General features: G+C 44.4%; 1 protein-coding gene across 1 annotated transcript; it reads right to left on the bottom strand.

The window, feature by feature from the left end:
• Positions 1-455: 455 nt before the first annotated feature.
• Positions 456-21,479, bottom strand: ube2j1 (ubiquitin-conjugating enzyme E2, J1). The gene is made up of 8 exons (XM_079179790.1): positions 21,149-21,479; positions 10,479-10,552; positions 8,838-8,969; positions 8,238-8,322; positions 6,077-6,182; positions 3,594-3,723; positions 3,006-3,128; positions 456-1,474 (listed from the first exon to the last, which is right to left on the bottom strand). Exons 1-8 carry the CDS (start codon positions 21,177-21,179, stop codon positions 1,202-1,204), a joined length of 954 nt encoding a protein of 317 aa, XP_079035916.1. The 5' UTR covers positions 21,180-21,479; the 3' UTR covers positions 456-1,201.
• Between the last annotated feature and the right edge of the window lie 1,628 nt (positions 21,480-23,107).

The following is a 23,107-nucleotide window of genomic DNA, read 5'->3' as shown; positions in this document are numbered from 1 at the left end:
AATCTCCGGCCGACAGCCATCACTCATCTCTAATCTTTGTGAAACAACAGTGGCATTCCATCTTTTATTCTTGTTATATTGTATTCATTACAACGTGATCTGTTCACGACGTGAGATCAGGGCTCATCAGTAAGGATTGCCCGCTTGCCCGAGGTACAGAAGTAAATCTAGTTACTCACGTGTTCGACCGCTGCATCGTTGTATTCTCAGAGCGGCCGATGGAAGACGCTCAGCGTCAGTCAACTCACTCCCTTCTCAGTTCTGTTGAGAGTTGCACGCGCACAGAACCAACGGAACGTGAGAAAATGTCGGCGGGTAAAGACGAAGTTCATGAGCTGAAGTGCCAGCGAGCATTTCAGTTATCCTGGAAGTTATCCTGGGAGTTTAGCTGTGTGGCGTGTGAGGATGTGGGTGAAACTATACAATAAATTCACTCAAAGAAAGAAATAAACACAACAATCAACTTTCATCTTTGTTCTTATTTCTTTACCACTAAATAATAAAACAATTTGTACAGGGGCAGGAATGTTTCTGACCCACTTGGCAATTAATGTTGATTAATTATCCCTGGAGATGCAGGAGGATTCAGACTTTATATTCATACCAACCACACCCTTATGAACTAAACAGCTGGTTGCACCGTTAAAATAGAGCCCTGTATGGTGTGACTGATGTGACCAAACAGGAAGTTAAAGCGCGTAAAGAAGAAGTCATCACAGCACATACACTCCGTGCAGATGCTTCCATAAGCCATTACTTTAATTTAAATCCCCTATAATCGTGTTGACATATTATATTACACTTTTAATTAAATAATGGGAGCAAAGCAGCAGCCCTAGGATGGAACAATTACATGGAAGGGTACATATGGTGTGTGTGTGTGGCTGCTGAACTGATCACAAACTGCTTCCCTGTTTAAAAAACAAAAAGCATGATACTCTGGAGAGTAAAACTGACAAAGATTAAAAGACAGCCTGCAGGTGTTGTGGTGGGTGGAGCGGCTCCTCTGCAGGAATAAAAGTTTCCCTCTGCCGATGAGCAGAGAGGGCACAAAGTCAGTGTCGGCCACCGCCTGGGCTCTGGTTCCACATCGGCTGGCCATAGTTCTGTTCGGGTGGTAGCAGGGTGTGGGGGGAGGAGGGGGGGAGGAGGGTTTACTAGAGGGTGAGGAGTAGGGTGGGAGGGCCGGCCAGGTGAGCGGTCACAGCTCGTAGTCGAACTTGTACTCGTTGGTCAGGTAGACCCTGCGGAAGATGAGCGCGGCCAGGGCCAGAGTGAGCAGCACGATGAGGACCACGGAGCCCGCGTGGCCCTCGTCCCGAGGTTGGCGAGGAGCCGCGGCGAAGACCGGCCGGCTCTGCTGGCTGTGCTGCTGGGCGCGGCGCTGCCGCGGGCTGAGAGGGCGGCCGGTGCCGGCGGGGGCCGCGGGGGCCCGGGGGGGCTCCTCTGCTCCCGTGGACGGAGACACCTCCGCCTGTGGAGGAGGAAAAAACAGTTACTCGACTAATCGATCACGCTCACTGTCTCCGGACGCGTTGTGGTCGGGTTAAGTAGTTTAATTCATTAGAAATACATCACATTTAAGCTCTTTGTATGAATTCCAAACCAGCAAAGTGGTTTAGGTAGGAGCCAGAGAGTATTTAGTACAATATTTAATTCTGAAATCTAGTGGAGAAGAAAGTAAAGGAGCTCAGATTTGTACTCACAATCAGTACTTTTGACTTTCCACCACTGAAAGTATGTGAAATACTATGAATTCAATCCGGTGGGTCACAACATTTGAGGCAACACACAAAGACAACTTTGTGTTTCCTTCTGTGATCCCACATTTTTAATGTCAACTCGCCGATCTCACCGCTCAGCCGTCACCAGTAAACTGTATTTATCAGACAGTTGTTGTAATGATGTGATGATCTGCAGCGCAGCCGACAGCTTGGAAACGACTGCTGGTTTATGAGCGATACAATCAAATCGCTCATCAAATGTAAAAAGTATGGAGATGAGAATGATGAACTCATGAGTTTGACTGAATTAAAACACAGCTGGGATGCTTTTTCTTTTATGCACTTCGCAGGAATAATAAGTGAGCTTCCTGGATGAGCACATTAATTAAAACCTTAATGCTACGATGCTCATCAAACGTGACCGGTGCTGATAGAACGAGGGGGACGACTAACCAATGAGCACAGACATCAAACATTTCACCCAATTAGAGACGCAGTTATCCCGCTGGACTCAGGGAACAGCAGCAAGGCACTGTGGGATACCGTGGACCCGGGCGAGTTTGAACTCTCGTCCCTCCAACTTCAGCGGCAGATGGCGAGTCCTATTTATCGACGTGTCCCCTCATCCAAACCCAGAGACAATAATCTAAGTCCTCTCTGCTCCTTCAGACTGGTTTTCTGTGTGGAGCAGCTGGCGCCAAAAAAAAACAAACACAATCCTCTTAGGCGACAAAGCTCGTGCACATCATCTGAAAAAGAAGCCGCCGAAGCACAGGCTTCAGGCGACCGCAGCACATCCGCTGTGATGATGAGAGACTTTTACACACAACCACAAGTAACTAAAGTACAGCAAACCAATACGGCCGGCGTGGCGCTGCTGCAGAGTCAGCATTCCGTCCTTCTGTGCATATTCACAATGATTTGGGAGCTCAGTGGGACGTCAGCGAGGGATGAAGCGTGCCGGCAATTAAAAAAAAAGGGGACAATGTGAACTATGTGTAATTGTCTGCATACAGCCCGGGCCACGTAATCCTTTTGATTGAACACCGAGGAGCTTCAGAACACCCACTGCTCCGTCTGATACTTTGAGGATTGAACGCTGAAGACAGGCCGGGTTTTTACTGTGTTGCATATGCCGTAACTTTGTGAAATGGTTTCCAGTGAAGCTAGATTTGTAGTTGACGGGCTGAAACATGTAAAACCATTCTTTAGTTAGTGTGCTGGCTGCAGGCGGGTTAAGTGCTGTGCTGTGAGACCCCAGAATGGCAGTTTAACACCCACCTGCTCAGGCCCTTCAGACTCGTCCTGGCCTGCAGATGTGGAGGCGTCTCCCTCGGTGAGTGTGGGAGATTCGCTTTCTGCTCCTCCGCTCTCGCTGGCCTGTCTGGATAAACTGGACTCTTCCTGCAAGAACACACAGGGAACTCAACAACAACAACAACAACAACAACACGGACCTCACAACATCTAATCTCATCAAGACAACTCTGTGCCGTTCTTTGCTCTTCTTCTTCTTTTAATAAAGAAATGTTCTCCAGGTCTGAAATGACTGATGCTACGTCAGCAGCTGCGCTAACCTCTTCAGGAGCTGCCATTGTTATTAAGAACAAACCAAAGCCCCGCCCCTAGCTGCCAGTAGCTCCTCCCAGGATGCAGATTGGTCCGTGCTCTGGCTTGCGGGACACAATCGCATTACTTGAAGCCTGACAAGATGGATTTCTGTGTGATATCCCGCTGCTGCGATTCTCGCTGTATTTCGTGATATCGCGAGAATCCAGCTGGCGGTCAAGCCAAAGAGAGAATATGATCGAATATCTTGTGAGACTTAAATCATACAGTTATTAGTTTCAAACAGGACTCGTGTTGTACCTTGAAGTTGATCTGCTGGGCCAGCTCTTTGGCCTTGTGGTCCTCTGCGCTTAAGTTGCTGTTGGGGGTCAGATCCATGAGGGCAGAGTGCATGGAGCAGCCGCACGCCTCACAGCTGAAGTCCTGGGACCTGGAGACAGTACACGGAGAGGTCATGTCACGATGCTCTAATATTTAGTGCATCCTGCAGGCACAACCGACCTGCAGACCTGGTTGTGTGGACCACATAAATAAATATATGAGAGAGCGAGAGAGAGACTCTGGTTGGAGTTAAATCGAGGACGTTGTTTACATGAATTATTTTAGTTAATGTGTCGTCTGGCCGTTAACACATACAAAGAAAGAGAAAGCAGGCAAAGAACTCTGAATTAGACACTTAAAAGTTAAATTTCACAAAGTTAGCAACCTGTGCGCTGGGCGGCACACTGATCTATCTGCCAACAACAAATGTACCGTCATTTGACGCTCGGCCAGTGGTGATTTGGCACCTTGGTTATGAAGCTGTAAAGATTAGATTGAGCTGCCCATATTTCTACCTGGCAGAAACCCCAGCCTCAAAATCTGTGTGTGTGCATCTGTGCGTGTTGTTTGTCTCGTTGTATTGTCGGCTGCCTCACACGTTTGTTTTTACCCTCCCCACCACCTGTGGCACCACATAAAGCTAAAGCTTCAGACCGCTGAGTGCTCCGCCGACATCGCTAAGTGAAGGATCAACACAAGACGCTTAGTGCAGCGATGTCAAGAAAGAGAAAACATGAAGTTGCCACACATGAAAGAGGTTTTCTGTGGATTTGTCTTAGAAAAGCTAATCGCCTCTTTCGTCAGCTAATGGGCTGATGTTACAGCTGTGAAGAACCATGCTGAGGAAGGCCACATCCTCACTGTGGCGCCCCTCAGGCTAAAACGGTGGCGAGGATACATTTGGATACATTATGGTACTAAATGATCCAAATCAGTGTCTTCCTCTGGAGTCAAACAGACAATTGGATTCTATTCAAGTGAAGTTGGGATGTAGCTGGTGAGGGAAGAAGAAGAAGCCGGGCTCATTAGGGCTCTTACGCCTCCAGTCATCACGCCGCTATGACGGCTTAAACGGGCCGGCCACGTTCCCAAAAGCAGAGGCCGTGACGACGCGCTCGGCTGACGGTTGCTCACGTGAACGACAGTTTGATCGCTTTTTAGGCAGAAGTGCTGATCATCAACAACACATCTGAGCTTCAAGACAAAAAGGCCAAAACTGGAGATCTTTTTGGTGAAATCTGAGATGAATCTCCTCAACGATTCCTCGAGTGTATTTCTGCCATGCTCATATGAGTGAATGCTCTGATCAGGGTTACGTGGCTGTTTTACTCTAATCTTGCTGGACCAAACGTCAGGAAGTCTGTCTGTGAATGTGACATCGCTTGAGCAGAAGTTATCATATTTACTTTACGTGTGATGGATCTGAGGATCTGTACCAGGCGGCAACCTGCAGCTCTGAAGAGTGAACCAAGTGTATAAAGTTATATGACTTAATTGAACTCAAACTGCTTTAACTGGGACGAAGGAAGGAAATAAAGCCCTCCTCCATCCCAACCATCAGCTAGGCCACTATATCCTCACACTGTACATTACTTCACTAACATCACAATACATGCAATGACAGCTCGTCTCCCGTTCATGAAATGAGCACACGGGTGACAGGAATGACTGATGTTTTTCATATTCCTTCCTGAAGCTTCCTCCACGGGGCCACCTGCGTTTTTTTTCCAACATCACAAAGATGAGCCACGTCTTTGGCGGCTTACTTGTCAGTCACAAACTTTCAAAGTATTTTGACAAATATCAAGAGAACCCCGTTTTCTGACTGACAGCTCTCATAATCGCCACGGGCACAGAAACAACCACAAAAACAAAAAAAAGTGCCGTCTCAGCCTTAAATAAGAAACCCATCGGGGAGATAAGCATCCGTGTATTTATAGCAACGCGCCTCTATTTCATCTCCATGTGCTAATGAAACAGCCGGGCGATCGAGACCCCCGTCACGTCTGCTAATAGGAGGTGAAACTTCAGCTGCATCCTCTGCTTCTCGGGCTTTTGTGCCGTTTCCTTCGGTGTGAAATGAGGAGCGGCGTGCCCACTCATGCCGGCTATTTTGGCGATAATGACTTTGTTATCTTGTGGTACCAGGACTTGTTTCCCCCTTTTGTGCCTGAGGAGATATCGGAGGGGGTAATGGAGGGGGCTGCACGTCCTCAGGGGGCTCAGGTGCTGATTACATTACATGCTCGCGTGGCGTTTGCCGCGTCAATGCCGCCCAAACGGCATCACGCATGTAATGTCGGCACTGATCACATCCTCCACCGGTGGGGCTGCTAATCCAGCATGCGAGATCATATCACCGCTGTTCACCTCATTAGCAGTCTGTATAGCACACACACACACACATAAACACACCCTGCAGAGGGAAAACATTGGAAAGGTTGTCATCTACCAAATCTTACTTTTTGGCCAGGGCCCTCCTCTCTTCTGGAGTGTAGTCAAGAGATCCTATGGCTCCCTCTCCTTTTGTTGGCATGAATCCGATGATGGCTATCAGGGCGGTTCGGACTGGAAGGGAAACAAGACGAGAAGAGAGAAAAAGAATAACAAAGGAGGAGATGAGAAACATTCAAATCAGAGCAGGTTCTTCAACAAATCCTGGGCTAAAAGCAGAGAAGGTTCAATGACACGGCAAGGCTGCACATGTCGTCATGCTCGGCGCCCCGTGTTACATAAGTGGGAATGATGCTTTTGATTTCCCAGCGTAAGCCCGGATTTATCCGCGGCCTGCGCGAGGACATCCACCGCGCGTCTGCGCTCACACATTCCTCCAGCTGGCAGCACGGTCGGGGGTCAACGGCTGGTTCGTGTCTCTGTTGTGACTGGCTGTGCTTCAGTCCATCCGATACGCTGAATGAAGAATCTGGAAACCGATTATGTCCCGACTGTCTTTGAAAGATCAGCCTACTTTAAAAAAGGGGTTTCCACAACGGGTTGTATCATAATAACTACCAAACATTGACAGCAGTACATGCACACTAATATTATTTTTGAGTTGCTCTGTGGTGGGGCTGAACAACATTTCCCCTTCTCACACTGGGCTGATTGACAGTCGCTATCAGCGCTCTACACACTTCGTCAAGTTATGAAGTTGCAGTGCGGTCTGAGATGAAAACCCGTCACATGAATTAGACTTCACTCAGTCTCCTTTCAATGAAGTAAAGAAGAACAAAATCAAAAGTAAGAGCAGGACGTTAAGTCTGAAATCAATTAATACAAGAAGCACATTTGACTTTGATCGCATTAAGTCTGTTAAGATAAGATTTTTCTTTTTAGGTTTGGAAAAACATGAATGAATCTGTGCATGTGTGTGTGTACTTGCGACTCTCTTATAATAAGACATTTACAATATATTATAATAAATGTTGAATACAAAAAGACTATGAAAACAGAAAAAAAAAAAACATGATGACACGCGGTCACATGACTTCACGTCACAACCACTAAGCTAAAGACGTTTAGTAACCTCATATTCACTACGGACATATTTTATATAGTAGAACAAAACATTAAAGTATTATTTCAGGCATCAGAAGCCCACTGACTGAGTCGAGGGAACTGGAAGTCCTGCAGAGCTCTATTAGTACATCAATCTACTTCTAAATCTAAAATCTAAATTAATATGTAAAATGTGAAAATGTAAATCTGAGGGAATGTTTCCACATGTAGGCCTGCATGCAACAGCTGACCTGCCTGTGAAATGCAGAGCTGCAATTATCCAGCCAGGCTTACTGTGGTCATTCCAAAAATAATGAGACACGACTTCTACACAGCAGGGGACGTGAGATCTCTGAGGCATGGACAGCCACGTGACCCGCAGCATGTTGGTAAAAAGACTTTTTTTACTGAAATTGCATCCCGTTATTGATTTAAACCTTTTTTTTGTGTGTGTTTGTTATGAGAGGAAACTGAAATGCTTTAGAGGAAGAAGCCTCGTCTCCCACCGAGTTCCTCTGATTGAACGCTGCGTCGTGAAAGCGTGAGTCAGCAAAAGCACGAGTCGCCAGCAGAGAACTAAAATTAGCTCTCAAGTTTGTACTCTGGGGAGGTATGGAAATATTTTCTACATAATGACATCGCTGGTCCGTGTTGTCCAAAAAGGTTTGGACGGTCATGTGAGGCGGAGGGCCTGAAGTCTGGAGGTTTAGACGGCAGCATCTTCAACTCTCTGCTTAAAAGGTGAGATACCTCCATCATCTGAGAGTCTGTGTTTACCTGAACTGCAGACCGGCCTAACCTTTAAATATGAATTATTTAACTTCCCCCCGTTTAATAAATACTAGCGCAGTGCCCACTAAGACTCTTAGCCGCCGTCGTCTGATGTTAATTCTTGTATTTGTGCTGCAGAGAGTAGAACGAGTAGATGATTGCCGTTAAATCATTTTTGCATACTGACAATTAGATTTCCATAAATCTCTGTGACTAATAACATTTTCCAGCTCTACAAATAATAAGACTCAATATTCATACTTCTGTGGACTCTTCAGACTTGCAGTTGTGGAGAGAAGTAAACTAGAGCGACATATGGAGAACTCGTTGTGACTCTACGTTGAGGACACTTACTGCTCCAAGAGGGCTGCCAGGTCTCCGGATGGTGGCCAGAGATGCTCAGACAAATCTTCTTGCCAACTTCGAACCTTCCATTCGGCTAGGAGGAAAAAAAGCAATACGAAGAAAGTGGAGGTGAGTCTGTGGGTGGAGATGAATGAATAAAACATTGTTATGACAAGACGTGGAAGTTTGGCACAGTGTGGAACGAGGAAACGCCGGCTGCTACGGTGCAATGAATGCAAACTAAGAGGAAAGAAAAGTAGCTGGACACAAAGAAAAAGTGTCAAAGCAATGGAGAGTACTCCAGCTTTTATCAGCCCGTCATTAGTGCAGATGTCATACAGCTGTCTGAATACAATAAGAGAGCCTCATATTCTCACAAAACCAGAGCCATTCCCTCCCGACAGTGCGATGACAGGCCCCGGCTTCGGTCTGACAACTGTCACTACGTGCACTGCAATTCAGAACTGGCTGAGGGTTAAATGACATGCCGTCCATTTTACACTCCTCGCTCATCCGATTTGACGCCTTGCCGTCGGGGCTTCGGCGGGAGAATAATCGGATGTGATTGAGAGGTGGCCGCCGGCGCCGCCACCGTCGTCGTCGTCTTACCGTGAGGAGGATGATGCTGGGGGGCTTCATGGGGTACTCTGGGGGAAGCACGATCCTGCCGTGGTAGACCCCGCCGTCGAAATCAGAGTCTGGGGGCCCACGAACGGAGAAGTGCCACTCAAAGAGGTTATCCTGCAAAAAACAAGAGAAATGTTGTTGCTCAGGAGATAAACCTGCGACTTCAGGTCATTTATTGTATGCGACAGTCCCTCGATTAGCAAGAATGTTTATTTACATCCGTAGTCCCTGGGCAGGTAACAAAAACAGAGACATTACAGGTGTGACGGCCCAGGGCCTCTGCCGGGGATTGTCTGTCTTTCAGTGTCGCCTGGATCCTGGATCGTTGGAGAGCGACATAAAGAAGATTGGGAGGCAGCTGGCCACTGCCTTCACCCTATAAACCCCCCACACACACCTGGTGTTTAATAATGCTCCTCTGTAAAAGATCTTGCCACAGTAATTTTATTTTCTCTACTTCATCCACAGAAATGACCATTTGGGAAGTAGAGAGCATGTAATCCAGATGTTTGGACTTTGCTGTTGATAAACTACTTTTCTCCGTTCAGGTGGAGGCATTTGAGAAAGTTCCCTTTAAGAATTTAAAGGTCACACATGGTGAGTAATTGATATACAAATGTACACCTAAAACAGTTGCTCCACCTCAGCTACATCGATGTAGGGGGGGGGGGGGGGGGGGGGGGGGGCGTCATCGCCTCAATTTCCCTCAACAATGAGCTCCTCGGTTTTAACGACGTAGAGCAGTTGGTCGTTCTCCGAGCAACGCTGTCAACTTTCTACATCTGCTCGGGCTGCATGAAATCAAACCTGACTCACAAGGAAACTCTCGCACGTCATCGTCACGTGATTTCCCTTCAGCGCTGTGGCCTCCGAACACGACGAGAGCAACAAAACAAAAAGTTTACCTCAAGTTTTAATGACACGTTCACCCAAAGGAGTCACGCTCTCCTTAATCCCCCGGCACCGCCCCGCCAGCCTCATTTTAACAGACTGCGTGATTCACAACAATGACCTGGTTCTCGCTAGAAGCTTTTGGAAGTATGCGTGTGTGTCATGGTTTTATTTGTTCACAGTTAAGTAGTGACATAGAGTTACTTTGTGATGCAAATAGGGTTCATTTGGGTTACTTTAAAAACATAAAGTAACATCCAATTTTCTTTCAAACGTCAGGAGTGATTCAGTATTGTGCTCAAGGACACTTAAATAGTAGGAACTTGGTGAACAGGTTGACTGCTGTCGGATTAATTAAAGCACTTTATTTGGAGGTAAAACTGAATGTGGTGTTATATTTGTCAATGTCACCACGTTCCCAATTTTGAATACGTTATTGTTACTGATAAAAACGATCGACAAAACAAAAGTAGTACAAAAGATTGTATGAAAGCAGAAATTTCAAATCCGTCCAGAATGTGACCTACTATTTCTTACCGAGGTCAGAGCAAATACATTTTCTTCAATAGTATACATACAGACGTTTGTATAAATTATCCAGTAAGTGTGTTGTTGTGATTTTAGTCGTATATATGTGCAAATGTAGTTTAGAGAACTTTGGCTCCCCCCTGAGCTAGACTATACAGGATGTTGGTGCCCTGAAGAGTTCCTACAGGACGGCGGTGGACTTACTTCCAGCGGCTGGGCGTGGTAGTGCTCCGTGGGATCCCTCAGCTCAGCAGCCTCCTTCATCAGCCTCTTCACCGCTGGTTGTTCAAAGAAAACAAAGAACACCGAGGTTAGTCTCTTTAAGGGTATAAAAGAGTCTAATTCATGAGCATTACAGCGTTACATGTTCAGTGTCCACCTCGATGTGTTGTCGACAAATACACCCAAATGTCAACAACTGCAGCGTTTAGTTTTTTTACAGGCCAACATCTTCTGATATCCAGACGCAGAAGGCTGTAATTGCGCCGCTCCTCTGGGTAACAGGACGTTAACTCAGACGGACAGACGAGAGGAGCATGCAGAGCGATGGAGCTCCATGTTCTGGCAAGTCTCCGCTAAAAAATCACACTGACTGTCACACTCATTCAGACAGCCACAGTAAAAAAAGAAAAAGGCTCCTTCAAATGTGCAATCCAAAAAGCTTGGATCTAAAACCACCATTGGCACTTCGGTTTCAACGCAACGAAGTTCTGCTTTGTGCGCTCCCCCTCCGCCATCGTGGAAGATCTTCTAGTTCCTTAAATGCACCTCGAAGGTGACGAGGAGCGAGGACAGAGGAGGCTTGTGGAGGAGCTGAGAATCGAGCATTTAAAGCTACTACGAGGAACTTTTATTCAGTATTGGTTTTGGCGGCCCCTGTGGACAAATGTGGTAGTGCTTCCAAACACCAGAGTCCCTTTAGAAAACCTCTCATTCTACTGCAGCAGGGTCCGACAGCTGGTGGTCTAGTTTACGGATGTAGGTCATGTAGAGGCATCAGTATTAAATTGGGACGGTTTCATAACCAGTCAAAAGTTCTTCACGGTAACTTTAAGTCACTTTTTTCAGCAAAAATTCACTGCTTCCAGCTTCTCAAATGTAAATATTTTATACTTTTATGATAGGAAATTAACCACATGATTAATGCATTAATAAAGAAAGTAATGGTGAGATTAATCAATAATAAAAACAATTGTCGGTTGCTGGTGTAAGTACATTTCGTGAACTTGTAACTCAAGGCAGAAAGAGAGTAAAGTCTTTATTTAATTTACTTTTTAAAGTTGTGTTAAAAGAGGTCAATCTCTACCCGTGGTGACATTTTATGTGAGTTTATGTGCGGAGGCGACACACTCTGAAAATGAGGAGGCGGAGAAACATCTGCTGGCATTAACCCCTCGTGTCACGACCCGGCCCGCAACACACTCAGGCCTGCAGAGTTAATCTGAGCACAAACAACACCGCATCACTCTGGGAAGGGTGGTTACACAAGTCCAGCTGATGAAGAGGATGATGATGATGGTGGTGATGGTGGTTAATCACTGCCCTGGCAGTAAAGGACACAGAGACGCTCCTTGACGTAATGCTGACTAACAAAGTCCTTATAGTGAGTCCGTTTGGGGCGAAGCTTTAGGTTCACACATCCCATCGTGCTTCAGCACAAGCTCGCGAGTCAACATTGTCTGGTGTCACAGTCTCAGCCTCGCGTGAACAAAGTGCTCATCGCAAGTTCAAAAAAAGTCGGAAAGCAAGGTCAATTCTGCCCTCTTATGCTCATCGCTACTGCCGGAGCTGCAAGACGGGGAAAAAGCAGAACTAAGGAGGTATTCATGGAGGCAAAATTGGTTTGGAATCCAATCGAGTGCGGACTGGCTCGGGGTGTCGGAGCTGTGAATGCACACTGTGAAATGTAACACGGGAGAAGAAGACGAAGGGCAGCGGCGTGATGGGTGGGAGAAAATAACAGTGATGAAGGCGAAGCTTAGAGGCTGTGGAAGCTGCAGGGATGAGCAGCGGAGCGGAGCGATGATGGACCGACACCACGCGGCTTTTCAGGGCACGTGTTCTCTCTGGATTCAGAGAAGAGGAGAAACCAACCACAGTAATCTCACACTGGACACACACACACACACACACACACACACACACACACACACACACACACACACACACACACACACACACACACACACACACACACACACACACACACACACACACACACACACACACACACACACACACACACACACACAGGGAAGACGTGTGTGTTTACCTTCTCCTCATGCAGCGCTTGCAGTCTTACTCGAGCTTTAAAACTAGTTAGACGAGGGGCGAAGATGAGAAACTGATCCGTCTACGATCAACATACACCTCGTGTGTTGAAATTGTACTCGAGTATTTCCATTTTCTGCCAATTTATACTTTTTACTTAACTGCACTTGTTCAACTTTTTTTTAATATATATATATATATAGTTACTTTGTTCAGATTGATACAAAATACAATCAGCAAATACACTGATCAGTTATTATAACAGCAACATTTAAGTGATAAACAGATTAATGCATCAATATTAATTTATATATACATGTTCTTTGTTTTCCCTATTAAATAAATACATTTAATTAAATTATAATCCTTATGATTCCCTCACTTCTTATCAATTAATACTTAATTAACTCCCTTTCATTTTTAGAAAGTGTTTCAAAAACAGTCTTTAATAGAAGAATCTGCATCTTCTCAGTACCAGTATCTGAGTGAGTCACCTCAGTACACAAACAATTACAAAAACAAAACATAAATCCTGCCGCAGTGCATTAAAAGTGTGCTGTTATCTACAAAAATAAGGTTTTCACACCGCAGCTATAAGAAAGGAAATAGCTTTTTACACCCCATGAAGTAGAAACACGGAGTACTTCTTCCAACACGAGCTGTTGGTTTGATTATGTCTTCTCGTCTCATCCTCACTCTCAAAATACCACCTTCATCAATGACAATCTGTTGAGTTTTTGTGAAAACGTTAAGCTTCAGCAGAATCTCTGTTTGCCCATGTGGCCCCCGCACATCAGAGCCAACAAATTAAATAACAGACAGGAAGCTTAACTGTGCAGAGATCTGTGAAGGGCTCAACATAAGGCTGCAGCACTCCGCCGTGTGAGCTCCGTCCATCACGGGCAGCGGCAGAATATTTAAAATTCACAAACGCTGAGCCAGCTGTATACTTGTCACAGAAGTCACTGGTTACAGAAAATGAGCCGATGGAACAGTTTCTCCTCCTCACTCCGGAAAAGGAAAAGCTAACTAGCCAGCCATACATCCCGATGCTTCATGTGTTAAAGCTGCATTCTCTCTAATGTCCACCAGGGGGCGACTCCTCTGGTTGTATAGAAGTCTATGAGAAAATGACTCTACTTCTCTCTTGATTTATTACCTCAGTAAACATTGTGAAAATGAGTTTATGGTCTCAATCTCTAGTTTCAAGTCTTCTTCAATACAGCATGATGTTCATTTAGTAAATTATGGTCCATTTAGAGTCGGCTGGGCTTGGCTCCCTTGTGATTGACCGGTCTGTATCAGAGCCGTATGCAGCGTCTCTACCAAGGCGTCAGAACTTTGTAGTCCAATTATGTCCACTGTTGCAAAAAAAAAAAAAAACAAGATGGGACGACCAAGATGCCAAACCTGAGGCTATAAAACCGGAGTCCACAAACCAATGGGTGACGTCACAGCGGCTACGTCCGCTCGTTATACGGAGCGTATGCTTCCTAGCGAGCTGCAACAGCACTTTACGACTGTCGTTTGTTGTCAACATGACTAACCGTCGCCATGTTATTTCATACTTATTAAATGTCCAAGGAGAACAGTTCAATGTTCAAAGATCCTGAACTATTCCACAGTCTGACGTAAGGTCTCTGGATGTTCACACTATTTTGAAAACGTGGTATGGTGAAATATAACAAAGAAGAAACTGACAAAACTCTCCCCAAAAAAAGCTCCACTTTTGATTGTCGAGCTCAGGCTCTCCGACGCGTCGAGTCGTTTCTCACGCTGAAGAAAAACAAAAGATAAAAGGAAACGGAAATTCTCTGAAGGTTGGACATCGCCTGCTGTGTGCAGACGAACCCTGAACTTTGATAAGGAGACGGGCACCTTTAAAGTTTGCCACAAACACACCAGTATCTTCTTACAACACCAAAAAAAAGCACAAGCAGCTGGTATCCAAGGGTGCAAGGATCAGAACAAAGCATCCTCAAGATGCTCCCGAGAGACGCACACTTGTTATGCAAGACAGACGAAAGGGAGCGGTGCCCGGAAAATACCGACCGAGGAGAGCGGAAGAGGCCGCAATTAGAATGAAAAGAGGAGATAAGGAGGAATCAGCTGGGAGAAGGTGACATGAGGAATCTCTTGAAATGAGTTTTTAAACCGTCGGCGGAAGCTGCAGAGCCGTTGTTGATGGAGACAGAAATGTCAATCCGCCGTCGTGGACCCCAGGAGGGCCGACTTTGAAAATGTCGATTGATACGTTGGTCTGATGTCTGTTGTTGTGACTGTGCCGTCAATGCAAAGCTCTGGAGGAGATGTGTGCTGAGAGTGTAAGTCTGTGTGTTTGTAGGTGCGTTTCTTTTAATCGTTGGTTTCCCCACAGGTTTTCTTTCATTTCATAAATCCAGAGTATATTCATGCACTTAAATCCTCGCCCGCATTGAAAGATTTTAGTCTTAACTAAATGTTCTGTGCCGGTGGAACGGTGGGGCGGTGTTATGGTTGCAAAGTAGGCCAGATCACTCTGGGTGTTTCTTCTGAACAACAAATTCAGTGAAAGGTTTCTGGCTGTAGGAGAAACAGTTAATGTGTGTGTGTGTGTGGGGGGGGGGGGGGGGGGTCTGGGACGTATCAGCAGCATTTTTCATATTTTTGTAGACGTTTGCAAAACAGAAGAACTTTTTAATTTGGCAAATTAACTTCCCGTTACTGAAAACATTTATTTCTCCTAAATGAATAGAATTGGATTAAATAGCGTAGAGCTTGTTGTTGAGGTCCTGTCAGTGTTTAAAACAATCACAAAACTCAACTTTCAAGGGAACTTGAAGACTAAAGCTTCAGTCGAATAGTCAAAAGAAAGGTACGTGATATTTGTGGAGGAGTTTGTTCATCCAGTTAAATATTTCTGTATTACATCCAGAACATGATGAGGGATGAAAAGTTAAGACGATCAAAGTTCTTATTAATTCAAAACAAATTAAATCCAATAGTTGTTGGGATATTTCAATAAAAATGCACGAGCTCATAGTGGCGTTGATGTAAAAAGTCATAGGATTCATCCGCTCAGCACAATGAATGTGTGAACCAAGTTTCATGTGAATCCTTCAAATATTGGTTGAGATATTTCCGTCCGGACCAAAGTGGCGACCAGACATTGTTATGCGAAAAGAGTTTCCTTGATGTACTTACTCTGATCTTTAATGCTGCATGGCTGCGTGTCTGGCCTCCACGTTCCATATTCCTACATGAAAACTGCTCTCAGCGAGGTCTGTGGATCACCCCGAGTGACCGGGTCAAGACTTCTGGAATTTAAATGCATCTTTTTTCGAGTTTTGAGCCACTCGCACCAAAACAATTTAGATTGATAAATGACAGTACAGGTAAGAGGACAAACGTGTTTGCCGGAAAATCCTACAAAGCGTCCAAGAAACGTTTGTGGGGTGGATGCTCCGGATAAAAAACTAACTCTACATTCAGGGGAAGGATTGAAGTAATAAATACAGGGTTTTGTGTTCATTTGTGAAGATTATCTTGCTGAACTGAACGTGTAAGTTTCATCAGCCTTTGTTTGCCACAGAACATATTTCTGCAATAATCCAAAGGTTCTCTGTGATAGTTTGACTTAGCGCTGTGAAGCCGTCTGCAGTTTGCTGATGCAGGCTGCTCTGTAATTGCAAGAATGTGTCAAAATGACAAATTGCCGGTTCAGCCTATTTGCATAAAATACAAAAACTGGTTTGAGTCTGTGCACCGGAACAAACCGGCAAAACCAGAAACCCATCCAACCTCTACTGGACTCCAGCTTATAATCACCTACAGCTGAGTGACTGAACCACCAGCAGCTGTCTCTACATACGTTTCCAACTGAAACTTCTGCTTCCTACAGGTCGTTTAAATATTGTTAACCAGGAATTATTAAATTGCGGCTCTCGCGGTTTGACAGCCGATGAATCATTCAGCGCTGGCCCTACTTTCAGGAACAGGGCTCCGGGAGCAAACAGTACGGTGCGGTGAATAACTACGAGTTGTGTCTGTATGTATTGTAAGCTCAACCTCAGTGTATGGTACACGCCTGACGCCCGAGGCGACAATAGGCCTGATGTGTGGCCTAAGTTGTCCTGACAGCACAGGGAGAAGTGGTCTCAACTACTGCCCAGCAGGCCTTGGCCTCAATCCCAGAGCGACAACAGCACATTACGGCTGTGTGTGGGAGGACTGACTGTGCAGAAAATACTCTAACTTTTGTACCATCCTCCTTTTCCACAGTTATCTATCTCCACATACTGTGTACACACATGCTGTTTATCTAATCGGGCAGGAACCTCTGGATCTAAACAGAAAAGCCAAAGCTGAAGTGCCTTTAACCCTCTGAACCCCAAAACACACCGACAGGATTGAAAAGTATTTTTTCTTTCAATAATCGCCAAAACTACACCGTTTATCACAGCCAGAAGCTGTAAAAACAGACATTGTTGTCAGATTTTCATCTTTCCAACGCTGCTTCAACACATCATGTGCGACGAACTCTTTCATCAGGCGATGGCCAAAACGCCAAAACGCCGAAATCAAGGCTTCAAAAGACGCAGTCGATAAACCAATGGGTGACGTTACAACGACCTCTTTATATACACACACATCTATGGTCTGAATACTGTAAATACTTTCTTACTTCCTACATTTCTTTGTCTTTGTTAAAGAAAGTTTTACAAATCCCAACATTGTTGAAAATACTGGTGGCATGGGTCAGATAGAAAGACACCTAGAGAGCTGCAGCTGAAAGCTATTCAGGTTAAAAGATTCTCTCCATCTTCGAGGCCACCAGTAAGTCATGATTTTCCACTTGGAGAATCCATCAGTGCCCTGCGGAGGTGTGATAGGCTATCAGGGCTGGACAGGCACTTCAGAATGAAAGATGAGCCACTTTAAAAGAGTCCTCTCGTGGGATGGCAGGACTCGCACTCAGCCCGGGACTCCTCGGGTCACAAGATGTCCTGGTGTCAAAGCTGAATCTCAGAGGCCGATATCCGTCCTCCCACATCAGTATGTCTACATAGCTGATCCATTACCAGAACCTTTAGACGTTTTTAGCCAAAAATCTGTTATAATACCGTAATCACAACAATAAGGAGCCCTTAAAGATATAGATCTTCTAACATAGACTAGAGGGTGCATCAGTAGACGGCAGATCTCCACCAGGCACACACTTTGTCTCAGCTACGATGTCTTACACCACATCCAATAAATCAAAGCAGGTTTCTGTCTGAATCAAGAGTCTCCATAGACTACGAGCGTCTACACCTTTGTTCCCGTTTGTGTGTGTCGGGGGGGATTTTGAATATGGTTGCCCTTGACAGCTGAATATTAATCAAACGAGTGTGAGCACAATATAAATGTGTACTTTCACACCATCACAGGAGGGCTTCCTTCACCGCGGCGTTGGTCTCATCAACTGACAGTTAGGAATCCTGCTGTGCAGCCCTTGATTGAACAATCATTGAGACACATGCCTTTTTGTCAATGGCAAATTTTAAGGTGCCTTTCTAGTCTCTGGAGCAATTTGGTGTTCAGCGTCTTGCCTGAGGACACTTGGACATGGACTGGAGGAGCCGGCGATTGAACCGCCGATCTTCCGATTGGAAGCCGACCCGCGGCTCAGACGCTCGTTACGGCATCGTCCAGCAGACAGTGTTCTCCCCGTGGTTCGCTCTAGTATCTCTAATGAAGCTGAAGTTTGACGGTCTCACAGGAGGGTCACAAGGATTCCACTACCCAGACCTCCACAGCATTACTCGCTGCCTCGCTAAATGAGCGGTACTCTACGCTGACTCTGTCCGTCGGTCGTACGCTGCACAATCCTCCAGAATGAACGTATTGTACTTGCGAGGGATGCTGAGCTGGAAGAGGAGAGCCGGGTCTCGGCACAGCATCCTCTTAACACCACGCTCCCTGCCAGCGGCTGGATGCATTGTGACAGGCGCTCCGGTGCTCCATATCCCATGCCCATATTTGGCTCTTCCTTCCGGTAACAGTAAGCAGAGATGACAAGGAAAAGCCCTTTTTCCCCTCACAAGTGCCTCTGGCCTCCGCTGGGTTTGCAGCGGTCAGGTCACCGGCCCAAGGCGATGGGGCGATAATCTCCGTACGCCAAATCATTTTATGTAACGCGTAGTTTGAGTGTGATTCATAATTGAACCAGAGGGGAGAGAGGAGACACGCTTACGTAATAAAAAGCCGACTCAAAAAGATGTGAACGGCCCAGAGCACAGAGAAAGAGGAAGGAGGGGAGTCCTCCAAAGTCTGAGCACTTTCTACTTTTCTGTGGCTGCTGCTTCCAGCACACTCAGCTAAGAGGTGAAGCCAGGAGAACAAGAGAGAGATAATCCCTCTCGTTCAGTCAGAACAGAAGGATATAGAACATTTTATACACCAGAAATATAATATACAGCAGTGAGGATGTGATCTTTAGGGCCAGAGTAAATGGAGACAGCTGGAAGTACGATCGAGATAGATATATATATATATACATTCATCAATAAGGAAACTGGTCATAAGTTACAGCCCCACTGTTGAATATCATAGTTTAACTAACTTACTAACTGTATTAGTTTGCCTTGTTTTAAGGTGATTTAACACGTTCATTAAACACCAGCAACATTAGCTCTGTGACTTCTGAAACTCTGAATATCAAAACTGAAACAGTTCCAACCCGCTGGCTCTAAACAAATCATGCACGCACCTGCGTGTGTTTGCACACGTGTACATACGTGCACACCCGCAGAGCAAACAGCAGCTACAGACCTCTCAAAGAAGTACTTGTGATACGTGGCATGAACTCACTTGCTTTCACTACGGTACCAGTAACTGTTTTTCTAGATTTTTGTGCCTGCTGACACTTGAAAATTCTCAGTTTCATGTCTGGAACTGCATATGAAGAAGTGCTGATGTAAATATGCAATGCTCACACACAATAGGCTTTACAACAACATAATTCAAACATCAGGTGCAAGGAGGTTTTTACTCAGATGATTAGAAAGGTCTGTTACACACACACACACAGACACACACACACACACACACAGACACACACACACACACGAACACAAACCACATGTCCAGAAGTCAACAAAAACGAAGTCATTTATGCCTATTTATACCGTCACCTCCCACCATGTGGGCCTAAACTTTAACGGTGCCATTTAAGTTTGTCCCACAGACCGACTGGCTGGTTTAAACTTAAACTTGCAAGATACGTCCTCGAGTATATTCATTGAAATTGACTAAAAAGGAGACCCAACAAAGGCAAAGAAGGACAATGTTGAACTATTGTGTAAAGCTTAGTTTGTGGTTTTTAAAATCTTTATTTGAGTAAATATTTTGCAGCCAAACCAAATAGTTTAAATGACATTCAACGATAGTTTCTTCATAATGCTTTTAATACTCAACTTGTTTCTTTACAGGGCGTGTACAAAGTGCAGTAAAGTAGAATTTGAGATAGTTTACATATGATTACAATCCGTCCTCGCCATTGTGGAGGTTGATTTATGGCTTTTTGCCGGTTACACCTACAGTCTATGTTCACATCTTTGGGTTACACTTGTTGTCTTTTGTTTAATCCTCACAGTTCAGTTTGTTCGTGTGTCCTCTGGCGTTTAGGAGAATAATGCTGTAACTGGAGTTGATGAAACCCCCCGAGCACACAACATACAGTGATCTGAAACCTGAGACGGGTGTTGACATGCCACATCATTATGTTCTCCACTGCAGTGCTCGCTGGCATTTGTATTAAAATCACTGAAGTAGCAGAAGTGCATTGAAATCAAGCCAGACGGTGTTGTTGCCAAGTAGCATCCAATAATATAACCCATGACCAACAGCTGCTTCATCTTTGCTGCTAATGTTGCTTTGAAAAGTTTCGATACTGCCTGTGACTCACTTGTTGCTAGGGAAAATAACCTATAAATCGCTCAGTGAATAGCCATGCAAATCAACACTATCACACACAGCTGAACACCACGTACTTCAGCCCAGGAAGAGAGATAGTGAGTGAATACAGATGTTTCTGTTCAGCGGAAATACAAAGTGCCTCCAAAAAAACCAGCAAACACTAAGAAATAGAGTCAATATATTTAATATATACATATAACATCTCTCTGCCGGTCGACCCTCATCTACCTGCATGTCTTTTGTTGTTGTTTAGCTGTCTGACTGATTTATATATTTAACATCCTCCGCATGCTTTTATGTTTTGTGCCTCTGACATGGATGTTTATTTTATTTGTGTCTTGTTAGTACTTGACAATGTATTATAAGAGTCTCCTGAATGATGCTACTTATATTATTCTCACTTCTTTCATTGTTTTAGCACGCTCTGTAAAGGGTGAATATTACATAACTATGTAAGTGTAATCTTAAGTTTATTTTGTAACATCTGCCAACAGCAATGTTTGTATTGATGTGCACTGTCCCGTATCAAATAAACAAATAAATACAAATGTATGTATGTACTCATTTAATTGTAACTTACCACAATTAGTTATTGTAGCTTTATAGTAATAAAGTGAACTGGTGGGTTTCTCTGAAAGCTGCAGAACTTTTAAAAGAGAGCTTACCTGGACTCTTGAGGTTGTATTTATTCTCCATACTAACAGATGTTGTTGTTTCTGATGCTAACTCGCTAGCTAACTTAGCTCCCAAGCTACCTATACCGCTACTTAACGTTAGCTACACGTTAGCAAGCCCCGGCTATTAGCTTCCTTCGGTCCTCAAGTATGAGCAGGACAGCGGAAACCGGAGGTCGTCCGCTCGGCCCGGTGTTCCGGTGTGCAGCTGCAGTAGAATCAGTCCGTGTGCAGTCGTCTCAAAGGTGATTGAAGAGTTGTTTCTCAAGTTATCCGCTGTTTCGGTTTTGAAACTGTTTTGCTCAGTGTTATCCTCGTGACGTCATTTATGGAAACGTAAACAGGAAGTGACTGGCTATTGGCTATCTCTTCTTCTTCTTCTTCTTCGTCTCTTTCTTCGGAAGTCTGAGGCAGCGCATGCGTATTATTGCAAAGGACTTTTAAAAATATGATTATAACAGGATTTTTTTTTCTCTATGACAAAATAAATATCACCATAAAGATTTTAATCTTATAAGTACTTAAATATTTAATTGTGAAATGTTGAATTTAGATAAGCCTACCACTAAATGTCATGCACTGAAATACTGTATTTTATTTTGGAAAAACAAATATAAATGTGTGTATAATGATTAATAATGTTCACAAATTCAAGGACCTAATATTTAAAACAAATATATGTGTAATTATAATGAAATATGGTGTGAAATATGATTGAATTGTTTTGAAAAACCCACAAAAAAACAGAAAGCAACTTATATTGGCATCGGACATGTAGTGTAGTGCATCCCTGCAGGGTACGTTGTGACCCTGTTTATTTCAACCTCCTGTAAATACAAAGCAATTTCAATGGCCTGGTATGCATTAAACCACCTAATGTATATTCATATGACAAGTTGTCAGGACTTAGATTAACTTTTAAAGAAAATAAAAAGATGCTTTGCCAACAAACCAAGCCAGTTTCTTGTTCCAATATAAATGGGTCAGTCCTGTTAACTTAAAACCATAAACAGGGATTTATTACAAGGTGAATAAGTTCTGTTAACTTGTGTTTTTGTTATTTTTAGAATGTAAGAAAAACTACTTTACAAGTTAGTTTACTTTACACCGGACTCCTCTACACTGTAGAACCTCAAAGTCACATGACTGACGCGTTGTTAGATGAGTTTGTCGGATTCAAGAAGATGTAGATCTTAACAGATTCTTATAGATTATGTTCATATTTTGATGATGCAGGTCACGGCTACAGATCAAAAGCAGCTGACAATTCAGGAATATTCTGCACACATTTATACTTGTGCATAATATTTGTGTTCATTTAAACATTATATTCCTGGGTGCTGAGCGAAGCTGATGCATGAGCAGGTGCAGTCAGGTGCAGAGGGGAATAGATGAGATATTCCAGGTCCCATCTTCTGTTTAATGTTCCCTGTATGTTATTTTCACTGAGTCAGAAGTGTCGACAGTCACAGTCGCTCTGCTTCATGTGACTCTGACAGAGACTCGAAATCTCCCAGGTTGTTTTTTCAACCGCTCCACCATGAGATGCCGTTGATCCATCTTTATGTTTAGACCAAACTGCCACCATCCTGCCTTCCTCTTCCCGCATCAAAATATCCCAAAGACTTGAATATGGCAGGAGGAATACCTGACTGTTTCTCACTTTCTTTTGGCCCCTCAACATTAATGCGAAACTCATTCAAAGGCTGAGATCTCAAGCGAATGCCAGTTCCAGGCATGAAGCAATACACAGAAATCTGGGACTCACAGAGCAGGTTTACGGAGATTTCACAGACGCTTTGAAAGCTTTATGGAGGTAAATGGGGGGGGGGGGGGGGGGGGGGCACTTTGATCTTGATCTGTTCATGACTTTGCCCTAAAGGTATTAATGGAGTTTGAACCAGTTCATTGAAGATAATATCTTGCATCTTAAAAACAAAACACTGTTCA

The sequence above is a fragment of the Pholis gunnellus genome (genome assembly GCF_910591455.1).
Source record: "Pholis gunnellus genome assembly, chromosome: 19".
Classification (NCBI taxonomy): Eukaryota; Metazoa; Chordata; class Actinopteri; order Perciformes; family Pholidae; genus Pholis; species Pholis gunnellus.
Note: the sequence above shows the minus strand (reverse complement) of the source record. Positions and strands in the feature narration are given on the sequence as shown.

Coding starts and splice junctions, on each gene's coding strand:
- ube2j1 (XM_079179790.1), bottom strand. CDS start 21,179: ATGGAGAATAAATACAACCTCAAGAGTCCAG. Junction 8,323..8,837: donor CCAGCATCATCCTCCTCACG/GTAAGACGACGA, acceptor TTTTCCTCCTAG/CCGAATGGAAGGTTCGAAGT. Junction 3,724..6,076: donor AGGAGGGCCCTGGCCAAAAA/GTAAGATTTGGT, acceptor TACTGTCTCCAG/GTCCCAGGACTTCAGCTGTG.